At 41.9% G+C, this 12,470-nt stretch overlaps 1 protein-coding gene across 3 annotated transcripts in view; it reads right to left on the reverse strand.

The window, feature by feature from the left end:
• PTPRG (protein tyrosine phosphatase receptor type G) overlaps window positions 1-12,470 on the reverse strand; it is a 416,558-nt gene that overhangs the window by 55,780 nt on the left and 348,308 nt on the right. Inside the window, exon 14 of one of the 3 annotated variants that reach the window (XM_075053587.1) lies at window positions 8,806-8,883. The exons of the other annotated variants lie outside the window; for them this stretch is intronic. Within the exon in view, the coding sequence (XP_074909688.1) occupies window positions 8,806-8,883 (78 nt within the window). The remainder of the gene's footprint in view (window positions 1-8,805; window positions 8,884-12,470) is intronic. 3 annotated transcript variants of the gene reach the window in all.

A 12,470-nucleotide genomic window follows, 5' to 3' on the forward strand; every position in this document is an offset into this window, starting at 1 on the left:
GAGCAATGGGATACAGCATTGCCAGGAAAGAGCTGAAGAATGCAAACTTGGCACCACATAGTAACTAAATGTTGATTCATGGAAATTATGAGACATTCAAGGGGACAGGTCCCAGGCTCCAAATTATGCTCCGCTCTTGTATTGCCCCCGTGTGATTATAGCAAGTTTGCTTAGAATTTGCTGCACACTCTTCTAATTGGATTCCTGCAAAGGGCAGTTTGCTGTGCCATGAGCTTGTCACTTTATATCCTGCTTTAACTCCAAACCACTCAATTAATATTAAATTCCATTTATTATAAAAGCATTTGTTTCTACCCATATGATGCTATCAGCAGCCATCTCATTAATATTTATTTCCACAAAGTGGCCCGCTGATGTTAAGATCTCAGATACAGCTAGTAACTTTAAAAGGGGAAAATATGTGAAGCCAAGAAGGTCAAAAAAGAACATGAGCTGTAACAGAAAACATCCAACCCATATGAATTTAACTCCTTCGCAGAAAGCTGAGTAAATAAAATATGCTTGGCAGAGAGCAATGACAATGTTAAAGTTAATCCAGTCACCAGAAAAAAATGAGGAGCAAGGTTGCCAACGCATCTCTCTCTGGGGTGGGGAGTTGCTGTCTGGCGCGCTGAAGAGAAAAGATGCTGGAAGGAGGCATGGAAGGAGAGTGCTTATCCACTGCCTTATTCCCCCATGAGCTGAGCTGTCTAATTTCCAGGCTTTAAAAAAAACAACCAAACAAACAAAAAAACCCCTGTGGATAACCTTAAACCCTGGGCTAGGGTTGGTTTAAAGCCCTTTTTCTTTAGCATCATTTTTTGTGTTCAGCACACAGGGAATTAGCACAGCCTGTCCTGGCTTGGGAGCGTGGAAGTCAACAGGACCTTACACCCCCCATCCAAGGAGTGAAGGAGGAAAGGGCTGCAGACTGTTTAAGTGTTTCAGAAAAGCTGGTATAAAGCTCAGGGATTCTCTTGCACACTTTCAGTACAAGGAAGCATTGCTAAGGAAAGAGGAGACATCCAAGTGCAAGCTCAAATCCTAGAGACAACATTGCAACCCACCAAAATCTCAGAGACTCAATAAAACACAGACTTTTCTTTTCCCCGTAGGCCTACCTGCAGCTTGGATTATCACAAATGCTAGTGAAATGGGAGCATTTCTTGCATGTTCAGAAGCGCCCAGCTGCTTCTCATGCAGCACGCTCCTGAGAGTGAGATTACACATTCAGACATGGCGAGATGAAGCAGCTGCTGAGAATGTGTATCAAATACTGTGATTTCTTCTCTTCTGCTCTCTTATTCTGTGCATCTCAAATAAAACTAAGCTGCAGGGACAACAGGTCTCTTTTTAGTAGTCTCCACCTATTCCTTTAAACTATACAACAGGGAACTTGTTCCATGTAGCTCTGTGGATAACAAAAACAGTGATGTTGAACTCTAACCTTCTGCTACCACAAAAAGCTAAATTAATTCCCTAAAGCACATCAGCACTGCTTTTGAAAAGGCCCAGACTCTGGAAAAAACAGATGGAAACTAAACTTATGGGCCTTTAAAGATGTCAAGCATTTCCTCACAGTGATGGCATAAGAATCTTTCTTCTTCCCATCAGTTTTTTTATTAATCAGAGCACACATGGCAACTCCCTGTGTGGCACCACTCAGGGCTCACCCCATCAACATAAAACCTTGCAAAATTATCACCTCGGGTTTACCACTGGGATAACAATGCTTTTATACCTAGAATTAAAAAGATGAATTGTCACAGCCTGGCAAATCAATATGCAATGGCAGACACCTAACTCCAATACTGTTTCGTTGCCCCTTTTCTTCCTGCAGATTGTTCCCACATTTGCTACAGGATCTGGCTCAGAGACCCAGAGAAAGGATTCCTATTGCACTGTTGTCACCTTTGTGCTTTTACTTTCAGAACCACCGCTTTGGAGATTTTGAAGCACAAATGCATTCTGGACAGCAGCAAAGCCAAGCCTGCAGGCTCCTGCTGTGACGGCCAAATACACTCCAGAATGCTGCAGAGCCCTTGCAGGTCCCCAAATTCTCGTCTCCACCACCACATTATGTGGAACAGAAGATTTTTGATCGCCCATTTTCTTGAAGCTGTTTGTGTGAGGACCCGGGTCAAGTTACTCTTTCTCCCCCAAAGAGCTGAACTGGCATTTTTACCATCAAGAAGGTGGTGCGGTTGTGAAGTGCCCAATCATTTCTGAAGAGACATCAGGGACCTGGTGCCAGGTCCTTATTCACAGATGACAATCATTACCGTAAGCATAAGTAAAAGGGTTCTGCCCTCCTGACTGCAGCCAAGTGCTCCACGTGAGTTGGCTTCGTAGTGATAAATGTCACGTTTACAATGGGGTTTGCAACATGAAAGTCCATAATTTGCTTTCCAGGGACCTATGCTTGATTATCAGGAGAGTTAGAAGCATTCGCTGAAGCCTAATGAATAGAATTAACACATAATTTAAACAGGGACTAATATGTATGCAAATGAGAAAAAGTTAAAAATAAGAGTTCAAGCCATAATTTCAGAAAATGCAGACTGAATCCTTATGAAATATGAATGTTTCAATTCACCTCATATCTTTACATCTATGTTAGCTGCTTTGCATGTGAACAATAGGGTGCATCAAGCCCATTTTGATTTTTATATTTGAATTTGGACTTATAAAATGGATTATATTGAAACATGAATAATATATATGCTAATTAAAGACTCCATTTAATGACATAAATAAAGACAAGGACCAACACAGGCTAATTTCCATTTGCAAATTTCCTAATTACTGTATTTTCCTTTTGAAAGCAGAAACTTTATTTCCACAGTCTCAGTATAAAAGACAATATTTTCTTTGCTCAAATTACTTTAAAAATTTTTCAACTTTTTTATTCTTTAGGATTGGTCTCCACAGAGATTCAATTGTTTGCCTAGATAGATTCATAAATATCACTCAAGTCAAACTATGGTGATTTGTGCATGCAAATGGTGTTACTTAATTATTAATTATTATTAGATTTTTCTCTAATAAGGAATTTTTGTTGATAACTATGAGGTGCACACACCCCTCAATAGCACAAAGCATGTTCAGAGTAACTCTGGCAGATGTAAACCAAGTAAATGTCCTTGATGTTTGATAGGCTCTTAATGTCTCTCCCTTCTTCCTCCCGCTCCCCCAAATTAGACAGAACAAGGGCACAGGACAAGCGTATAGTTGTAGGGAGACAAGGCACTAACAGAAAACATGACAACAACTTCTGTCATGCAAAGCCTACAGAAAACCTTGCTGAAGAATAACCAGATTGCAGGAAAAGCCCTTTTAGGTTAAAAGGCTTGTTTGTACCTATAACCGTGAGGAAAGTGGTGAAAAATAGTTTGTTCAAATGAACATAAAGCCTGTAATGATATCAGGGCCAGGAGAATCTTTTTTTTTTTGCTGTTGCGTAAATGTTGGTTATGTGGATAAAGAAGCCTAGATTTAGCCTTAACTCACAAAACCATCATTTGCAGGCTCTGAAAAGCAAACTGCAAAGTAAACCCATTTACTCCCTGATTGAAATAGCACCCTGAATGCTTCAAAAATAAGGAGCTGTATGAATGGGAAGAGACTAACCATACTGGTACATTTGTGTCCTAGGCTTTTATTAAAAAAAAAAAAAAAAAAAAAGGATAGGTACAAGGACTGCATCTTCACAGCTTGAACTTCATGTCTGTAATACCAGTTGCTATTACCAACGAACACTCAAATTTAGGAAACTTATATGACTCTGAAGAGTAAATGATCATCATTTTGAGTTGTGATGTGGTTGGAAGTCCTCCATGCCCGCAGTACTGCTAGCACTGTACAACTGCTGCAATCTTGCTCCGTACCACCGCTGCCAGGGGGGCACAGCCTGGCACCATGGGAGAAGAGGCTCTCCCTGGTCCTGGTTCAGCATCTTCTGCCCTTGCAGTGCCCATCCCTCCACATTCCTCCTCTCAGCATTAGTGGAACCGCCTCGGGGAAATAAATACCTTAAGAAAACGTGGAAAGCAGCTGGAAGCTTGCAGGCGAGTTTACTTTTATCACTTCTCTAACAGCATAAAATCCTCTTCACTGAAGAACCACTTGGCTCCTAATAAACTGTGAGGTTGGCAAATGTAATTTCCCGCAATGGGTTTAGGAGATGCACTCCCTCTGCCTGCCTTGCAGAGGGCTATTCTCCTACTCCCATTCGAGCCCCACATTTATGCCAGATATCCATCAGCAGGGGTAAACTCCATTTCCTATCTCCATCCACTACTAGTGAGGGATTTGCTCCAGCTGAGGAGCACCTGGATCACCAGCCTCATGGCTGTGCGAAAGGAAAGACATCCCTTTATACATGACTTGGAGAAGCCCCCATCCACAAGGATTCAGCATCGTAGCCCTGAGTCCAACCTGTGGCATGACAGAACATGCCTCGATCTGTAATGGCTTAAAATGTATTTGGCATGGAGGGTGAATGAGATAATCTCGTGCTGCTACAAAACATGAGGAATTTTACTAGCACTCACTGGAAAATTTCTGATGGCGGTTAAAAAACAGTTTTAGAGAGTGAATCACCATGCAGAAATATATCCATTTAACTGATAATTTGATCAGAAGGAAAGAAAACCACCAAATTTGAGCCTTCAGGGAACAGAACATTTGTCATTATTGAGAAATGTTTTGATTTCTGGTTTTTTAAACATTAACAATATTTTTAAAATTCAAATTGGGCTTATTTCTATTACTTTATAAATGTCACTTTGTAGGATATTTCAAAATCTTTTTGTTCTATTTTGGAAAAGACAGGATTTTCAAAACATGAAACAACCCACCAATCAAGAACTGGGTATGCCACCTACGCCTGTTTCAGCTTGAGAAGTTAGAACTCAAATGGATTTTAACCTGTAAGTCAGTAGAGTAGAATACATGCTGTTCATAGCAATAGAGGAAATGTTTTCTTTTAAACAAACAAACTCAGTGTTCTACAATAAACTGAATGAATTCACATACTTGCAACATTTGTAATAGCAGCACAACATGTGTTGTGCATTCCAAGGCATTGTTTTTTCCTGAATTGTACAGGTTTTAAGAAAAGTAAAATTAAGTCCACCCCTGCTTGTTATTGTTTTACTAGTCTGCTGATTCCTAGTATTTATCCAAGCAGTTAAGACTGCTGAATTGATTTAATATTCTTACCCTATAATTTTACACTCAGTCCACATCCTGCTGTGAAATAGCTAGTGCTAATGTTAGTCCAAACGCTGCTGTGGGACTTAGGACAGCATAGGGCCCTTCAATAGCTATATTTTATGGTTACAAGGAGAGAGAGAGAAAATATAATTTATCTGGTTGCTGTGGTTAATTCACAGTTTCACAGCAGAGGTATACTGTTCCCTCCGGGTACATCTACTTGTATTATAGGATATTTCATTCACAGTTTGTCCGAGACATTCCTCTAGCTCTGAACCTACCAATTTATGAGAGCGAATCTACTCCAGAGATACCGGTATACACTTTAACACATACTCTTACATACTAAGAATATTATAGAAAAGATATAAACTAGCAACAGATCAATAGAGAACATAAACTAGCAACAGATCAAACAACAGGTTAATAAATTGTTTCTTCGAGCTGAGAAGGGGAACAGAAAAAGAATGCATCCATCTTCTTAAGAAATAGTCTTTTTTTTAAAGTGATTTAATTTCACAAAAAGCATTTGTGAAGTTTGTTTCTTTTTTAAAATACCTATCATAGAATTACAAGCCAGAGCTAAAAAATTGTAAAGTTGTCTACAAGTTTCCTGTAGAACAGCTTACAAAAGACCTAACAGATGAGTAAGGAGGAGCCAGTGGTACCAAGCATCCTCTGCCCCTGTGTGTATCAGAAAACCCATACTCCTCGTGGCATACTGTTTCTCAGTGCCTACAAACCAGTTCTTAATGGAGCTTAACTAGAACGTTTGAATATTTAAAAATACTCGTTCAAACTTACAACTTGTAAACTACTACCTTTAATGCAGTTACTCCACATAAAATCTTGCTCTTTTTTTCAAGATCTCACAATTACAGCAGCACTGGGGAAGGCATTTCCAGAAAAAAAAAGTCTGCCATTAATCCATTTAATTAGTTCCACAGAAAGAAAACAGAAAGATCAATTGCAGCCATACTGCAGATCCCTCCTTGCCTGACCTCAGCTGCCCTCATCTGCTCCCCTTTGGTCTCTCTGCAGAAGAAGGTATTTCTGGAAATGTTGAGGAAATGTTGTTATACCTCTAAACAAAGCAGCGAGGAGCAGTGAGGAGTGTGTCCACAGCAGTTTTCCAACTCACTGCCAAGACTTTTGCATAAACTTCATCCCCTTTAGGGATGGCCTGTGCAGGCCTGCGGGCAAAGCATAGCCTAAATGTCTCAGCTCTTAAGGGACACATCATATAGCAAATTAAAAATAAAAAAAGTATACTTTTGTTGTTGGGGAGTTTTCAAGGTCACCAACATGATATTTTGAATGTTAGTCTTCCACAACTGAAGCATGTATTCTCCTGTTGTTTGACTTATGATTGCATGCTTGACATTATCTTTTAAAATAAAGGTGATGCAGATCCAGGCTCCCACTGAGTTCAATGGCCACATCCATAAAAGTGCCTGCAGAAAAGATGTTCACACAACTGACCCACGGGGTACAAACAACCCAGGAACTGAGAAACACGCACATTTTCAGAGTAAGAGCTCTCATTTAAAGGTACTGTTAAAAATAATCACAATCCAGCAGGCACTGGCGCTGGGACGGGTGATTTCACAGCTGTGAAATCTTGGTTCTTTGAGTAATCGCCATTCCCCATCTCCTTTGCAAGAAAATACTTTCATGTAACAGCCTTTGCAGGGATGTCTAGATTCAGTCACCCTGGGTGCTTGCTCACAGGGTCTTTGCCCTTGGCACCAGGGGTGGCCTCATGTTGGCACTCACTGCTGATAACGGGGCAGTATTGACACGCGCAGCACGGATAGTGCCTTAGATAACACACAACGGGGGCAAGAAACCACAGCTACACCAACCCCTTCTCCTCTGCTTTGTTTCTAAACTTCAAATCATAGTTGTACTCTTAACTCTTTCCTACTTTCAGGCTCCCTGTTGCAGGAGAACAGATGGAACAAAACTCCAAACAGATTTTTTTTCCACCAACCTGTGGGTCTCCTGACACAGTTGTCCTCTGCAAGCTGCCTTTGCAGTTTCTCTCCTGCCCATTAGTATCTTCCTTTCACTCTCTCCAAAGCTAAAGCCCTCCCTCCTCCCCCCAGTTCTTAGATGCGCTCTTTTATCAGCTTCATGTTATTCACTTTAGACACGATGCGTTTAAACTGTGTCTCCCAAATGCTTTTTCAGGCTTCCAGTCTGTGATTTACAGGACAATTTATCACACTACACCATTCCTCCTCTTTTCTTGTGCTTGCATGTGTGCTTCAAAGCTCGCACCGCAGAGCTGTGGAGAACCGGCCTCGAAGCTCCCGTGCAGGATCAATGACTCCTGTGGTGCTCCTGAAGAATGGCTGCTTAACCTTGTTTTGGAACCTAGAAATGATGGGAATTCCGTAGACCACTGCTTTATTGTCTTTGCTATCATGAAGCATTTTCTAATATTAAACCTAAATTTCTCTCTTGCTGCAATTAAAGCCAAAGACTCCTCATCACCAGCACAATGGGTGCAGATGATCACATATTCCTTGCAGACCCCTTTCATGTACTAGAGCACTTGCTTCCCCTCTCTGCTAACAACCCTGCCTACCCATCTAGTCTGACCAACTTGCTCACAGAAAATGTTTATCACTCAAGAACAACCATAGTCCTCTCTTATTTACACCTGGAAATACACCAGCCTGCTATAAATCTGGATTTGCTTTTCATTTACAGGACAGCTGAGAGGAGAACATTGCTTCATGAAATTCAGATGAAGGCTGGACATGCGTGACACAGGAAGAAGCTGGCTTCAAATACCTGGCAAGAAGCAACTCGTTATTGCAGTTGCAGTCTTGAGAACCCATTTAAGGTGATACAGGTTCTTCAGTCATGTGGACTCAAATTTACAAGGGCAAGGTCTGATTTAGCTGATACCAGTTATTCAGGAGTCACTCTGTTGACACCAATGGGACTGCTCAGGTTTAAACCTGAAGCAAAATCTAGACTGTGCTATTTCTTTGAAATGGGACGTTCCTAGGTCAAAATGTGCTTGCTGATTTTTGATGTTGCTCCTGATGCTGTATAATTAGGATTAAAAGTACTACTTTCTGAGCTTTGTAGATATCCTGGTACTTCTGGAAATCACCACTGATCTGCATTTAAGCTTGGCAAATTCCTCTCCAACTTCCTCACCAGTAAGGAAATGGAAATCTTGCAGAATTCTGGGTTTGCGAGAAAAAGTAAAATCAGTGTTAATTAAAGAAGAGTAAAAGTAACAGGCATATAATGAGAGAACATGCCCCCTTCCACAGTCTAGCTCTTAACAGATCATCCAGCATGCTTAAAAAGCAACCTTCCATCTGCAAATCTGTCTCTCTCTCTTTTTTGTCTAATGAGCATGAGTTAGTCTGTTCAAAAGCCCAAATGGGCATCTCAGGGCCAATTCAGCAGCAGGGGGTCCGTTACTATAACAACTGACAACTCCTGTGATTTCTGAAAGGCCCTAAAGTAGCCATTTGGGAAATGGTTATTGAGCAAGAAGTTGGGAAGGAATGGCTGCGCGTGGTGCCGCATCCTGGCCTCCCCTGCGCACAGCTCACGTACCTCAGCCCTTCATCCACAGAGAAAAACCCGGTGCCCCACCATGCTTGCGAACGGCTGGGCTGGATCCTTTTCCGTCCCCTGCAAGAGGAGAAGATAAAAGCCCACAAGCCGACAAGGGGAAGAACAGCAGCGGCACGCTACAATTTGGCGTTAGCGGATCTCCTTGCGGGCTCTCCCCGCCTCGCCCCAGGCTGCGCGTTGCCGGATGAAAAAGCACAGACGCTGTCAGAGAAGTTTTCATATTGATTTTCCTCGTAATAGAAGAATGACGGGCGCTCAAAGAACGATACCAACAGCTAGAACAAGCAACCGGCAGCTGCCCTGAGCTTCAGGCTTGAAAGCAAGCTGCCTGCCGTCGGCACAAAGGATGAGCTCGGTTTCCCACGTGGGATAAGAGGGAGCTGATCACAGGCTTGCTCCTCTTTAATGAAAACGAGCAGTGCTTTGAGATACAGCACACAAAAGGGCCCAATATTTCAGTGCCTTTACCTCCAGCACTGGCAAAATCAAATACAACCTGGATCTTCAGCAATAAAAGCTGAAGTGCTTTTCCTGCATTGCTTGGGTCGAGGCAGGGAGATCAGAGCGCTCAGAATCAAGCCGGGCTGCATCCCACTTGCCAGGCAGCGATCTGCCCTGTCCCCATCCCTCTGAGGCTTTTTGCCATCATACAAGACTAGATGTGGCCATTCCCAGAGGAAAATGAAAGCATGCCCTGTTCAGTATGAGCACATCTGGTCATTAAAAAGGAGATAAAAGCTGCAAGAGGTTTCAGGTGTGCCACTCACCTCCACATTTCCCCTCGTCTCCCTGTGGCATTGCCTGTCTCCCAGCTTAGGAAATCTCTTGCCCTTGTCGGCTAATTCTCCTCACTGCCTGTGATGACATGGGTTATACTCTGGGGTGCTGCCATCCCCAAGCTAAGCACAAGTGCCTGGACGTGGTCCTCAGGAATCACTGGGGGCAGTGTCAGTGACAGCGTGAGCATCCGCGGCCCTCCTGCTCATTCCTGCCTCGTGCTGGTCCCTCAATTATGCTGGTACAACTCTCTCTGGTTACTACATGAACCAGACTGGGAGCTAATCTGGCTTAAATCAGGGCATGAAAGCCCCTCACTACTTCTGTGTTTTTTTTTTTCTTTTTGGTGGTTTTTTTTTTTTTTTTTTTTTTTAAACATGGACTATTTCTCAATCCAGCTCCTCACATGGCTGTACAAACATTTGCATTGGTATCACAGAGGGCAGAACAAGGGCAGGAACGGAGGAGGCTGCTTGAACCGCTGCTGCTGAAATAAATACTCATGCAACTGCACCCAAGGCATTCTTAAAATCAACACACAGGCTCTCAGAAAGTGTTACCACCTAGCATCCTCCACAAGTGAGAAAATGAGCAGAATCACGAATATTTTAGAGTAAGCTGAAAGCAGCTTTTATCATTATAAGCAAGCAATTTTACAATGGTCTGTAAATTTGCAATGTTCCTTTTTCAATCAGTACAGTAGATGAACAACACATTGTGTACTCATAAAATAAAACCTAGAGATAGGTTCAAATAACAATTCCAGCACTTTTTACAACCTGCTGCAGGCAGAAGTTTTTTTTTCCCTGATAAAGTTTTAACACTCTCTTAGCTATGGAGTTGTGCAAGTTCCCCAGAATTTAATACCAAAAGGCAGTTTTCCAAGGCATGGTTATTAGACACAGTAACTACAACAGTTCTTGGTCTTATGATGCAGGTTTCATTTCTATATTACAAACTGATTTACAAATACAGCTGACCAACCTTCTCCAGTGCTATTTTACCAGTGACAGAACTCAGATGCTGAAATATTGAACACCTGAGTTTGCTCCCAGTGAGGTCTTTGCCACCGAGTTCAACAACAATACTGTCAAACCGTTAAGTGACTTGGCCCCAGGTCACACAGAAAATCAATGACTGGGTCAGGAAAAGAACCCATGTCTCCTGGTGCTCAATGTCATTTCTTCTGCACAGAAAGGCACTGCCAGAGTAGTACGAGGCTCTGCCACAGGACCCATCCCAAGGATTCTGTTCAATTCAACAGGATGCTTATCAAAAACCTAAGAAAACTCTTACTGTCTACTAAATTCTATAGGGTTTTGCCTAAGGAAAATTAAAGGCATCTTTTTCCCAAGCTGTCTCATATACACACATGACTATAAACAAGCAATGCAAGCTTGCTTGCTTGGTCTTTGAAAGGCAGCAGCTGTGTTGTTCCAAAAATCCCTCCTGAATGTAAACGTATTAGCACTGTATAAACAGCTTGATTTAATAAGAAATGCAATACAATATTCCTGCTTTGTCTTTGGGATCACGATGTTGATGGGGGCAATAATTCAGAGGTGAATTATGGTATGTGTTCAAAAGAAAGAAAAAGAAAACTCTCCAGCTATAGTTGTGAATTAATTTCTTCCTCTTAGCTGAAAATGAGAAATGGCTATAATTTAGTTCCCATTTAAAAGTTGCTGTTGGCTAAACTCTAAAATCTTAATTGCTTCTTAATATTCTCTGCTTATTTTTCCCTTTGAAACCACAGTCTATAGCATTGTAATGTTTAGATTAAAAATCAGAATGGAAAACAAACAGTGGAAGGTCACCAGTCACTCCTAAAATACATTTTTTTTTTTTTCTAAAATGACAGAACTTAATGTGCATCAAAGTATTTTAGTTGATTTCCCAACTCTAGTCACCCTCCTGCACCTCTGTGAAAAAGAAAGTGGCACTGACCATGGGTTTCCCTTAAAGTGTCACTACTCAGGACTTGTTCAATTTGCAACAGAATATAGTGGAAGTGCTAGAAAAGACATGCTTCAAGCCATATTATGGCTCAGCATGCTATAGGAACTCGCCTTGCTGCAAAAAAACTGAAGTCACACTCAATCCCTAAATAGTTTGGAGGTCACTACCAAACACACTCTGCATTTCTCAGAGCTTGTAGAAAAGGCTGTGAGAATAACAGTGGCAAAGACTGCAGACAATCCAAATCAAATTTTAAACTGACCTTGAAGAACTGCAGAAGGATCTCATGATACTGAGTCTGGGTATAAAATCACAGATGCCAAACAAATGCCCAGAAATGCAAAAATCACGTGCTTGGGAAACTGCACCTCACAATGCACACATTTTAATGGGCTCTAGATGACCTAGTAGTGCTCCAGCGAAAGATCCTAAAATTCCAGCGAATAGTTCTCAGAAATACTCAGTGGTTGTCCCTACAGCACACAATTTCAGGAACCAGTACAATAGGAATGAAAGCAGAAAAATACCACTGTGCCACTGCAGAAGCGAATGGTGAGTCTACATGTTGAGTAAAACGAGGATCTGGTCTCCTCACCTTTTCTGTCTGCTAAGACTCAAATTCTTGACTTGATGCTAAAAGAAATCAGTTTCAAGCACTAGAGGTCCTGGGAGCAACAGTCCCCTTCATCGTGCCTACTCCAGCTCAAGGAGCATCCAGGCCAGCTTTTCCTCAGGAGGAATCAAAGATGCACAGAAGCAAACTGAAACTACAGCCATCATTGTCCCTCCTGCCCAGGAAGCCCACCTGCCAACCAGCCCCAGTGGACACGTGGCTTCTGGTCATCCCACGATGGTGTTCTTCTCATTGTTCTGGGATAAAAGGCAGAGCAATTTTTGCAGCTTCATTA

This window comes from Buteo buteo, chromosome 21 (genome assembly GCF_964188355.1).
Source record: "Buteo buteo chromosome 21, bButBut1.hap1.1, whole genome shotgun sequence".
NCBI classification, from domain to species: Eukaryota; Metazoa; Chordata; class Aves; order Accipitriformes; family Accipitridae; genus Buteo; species Buteo buteo.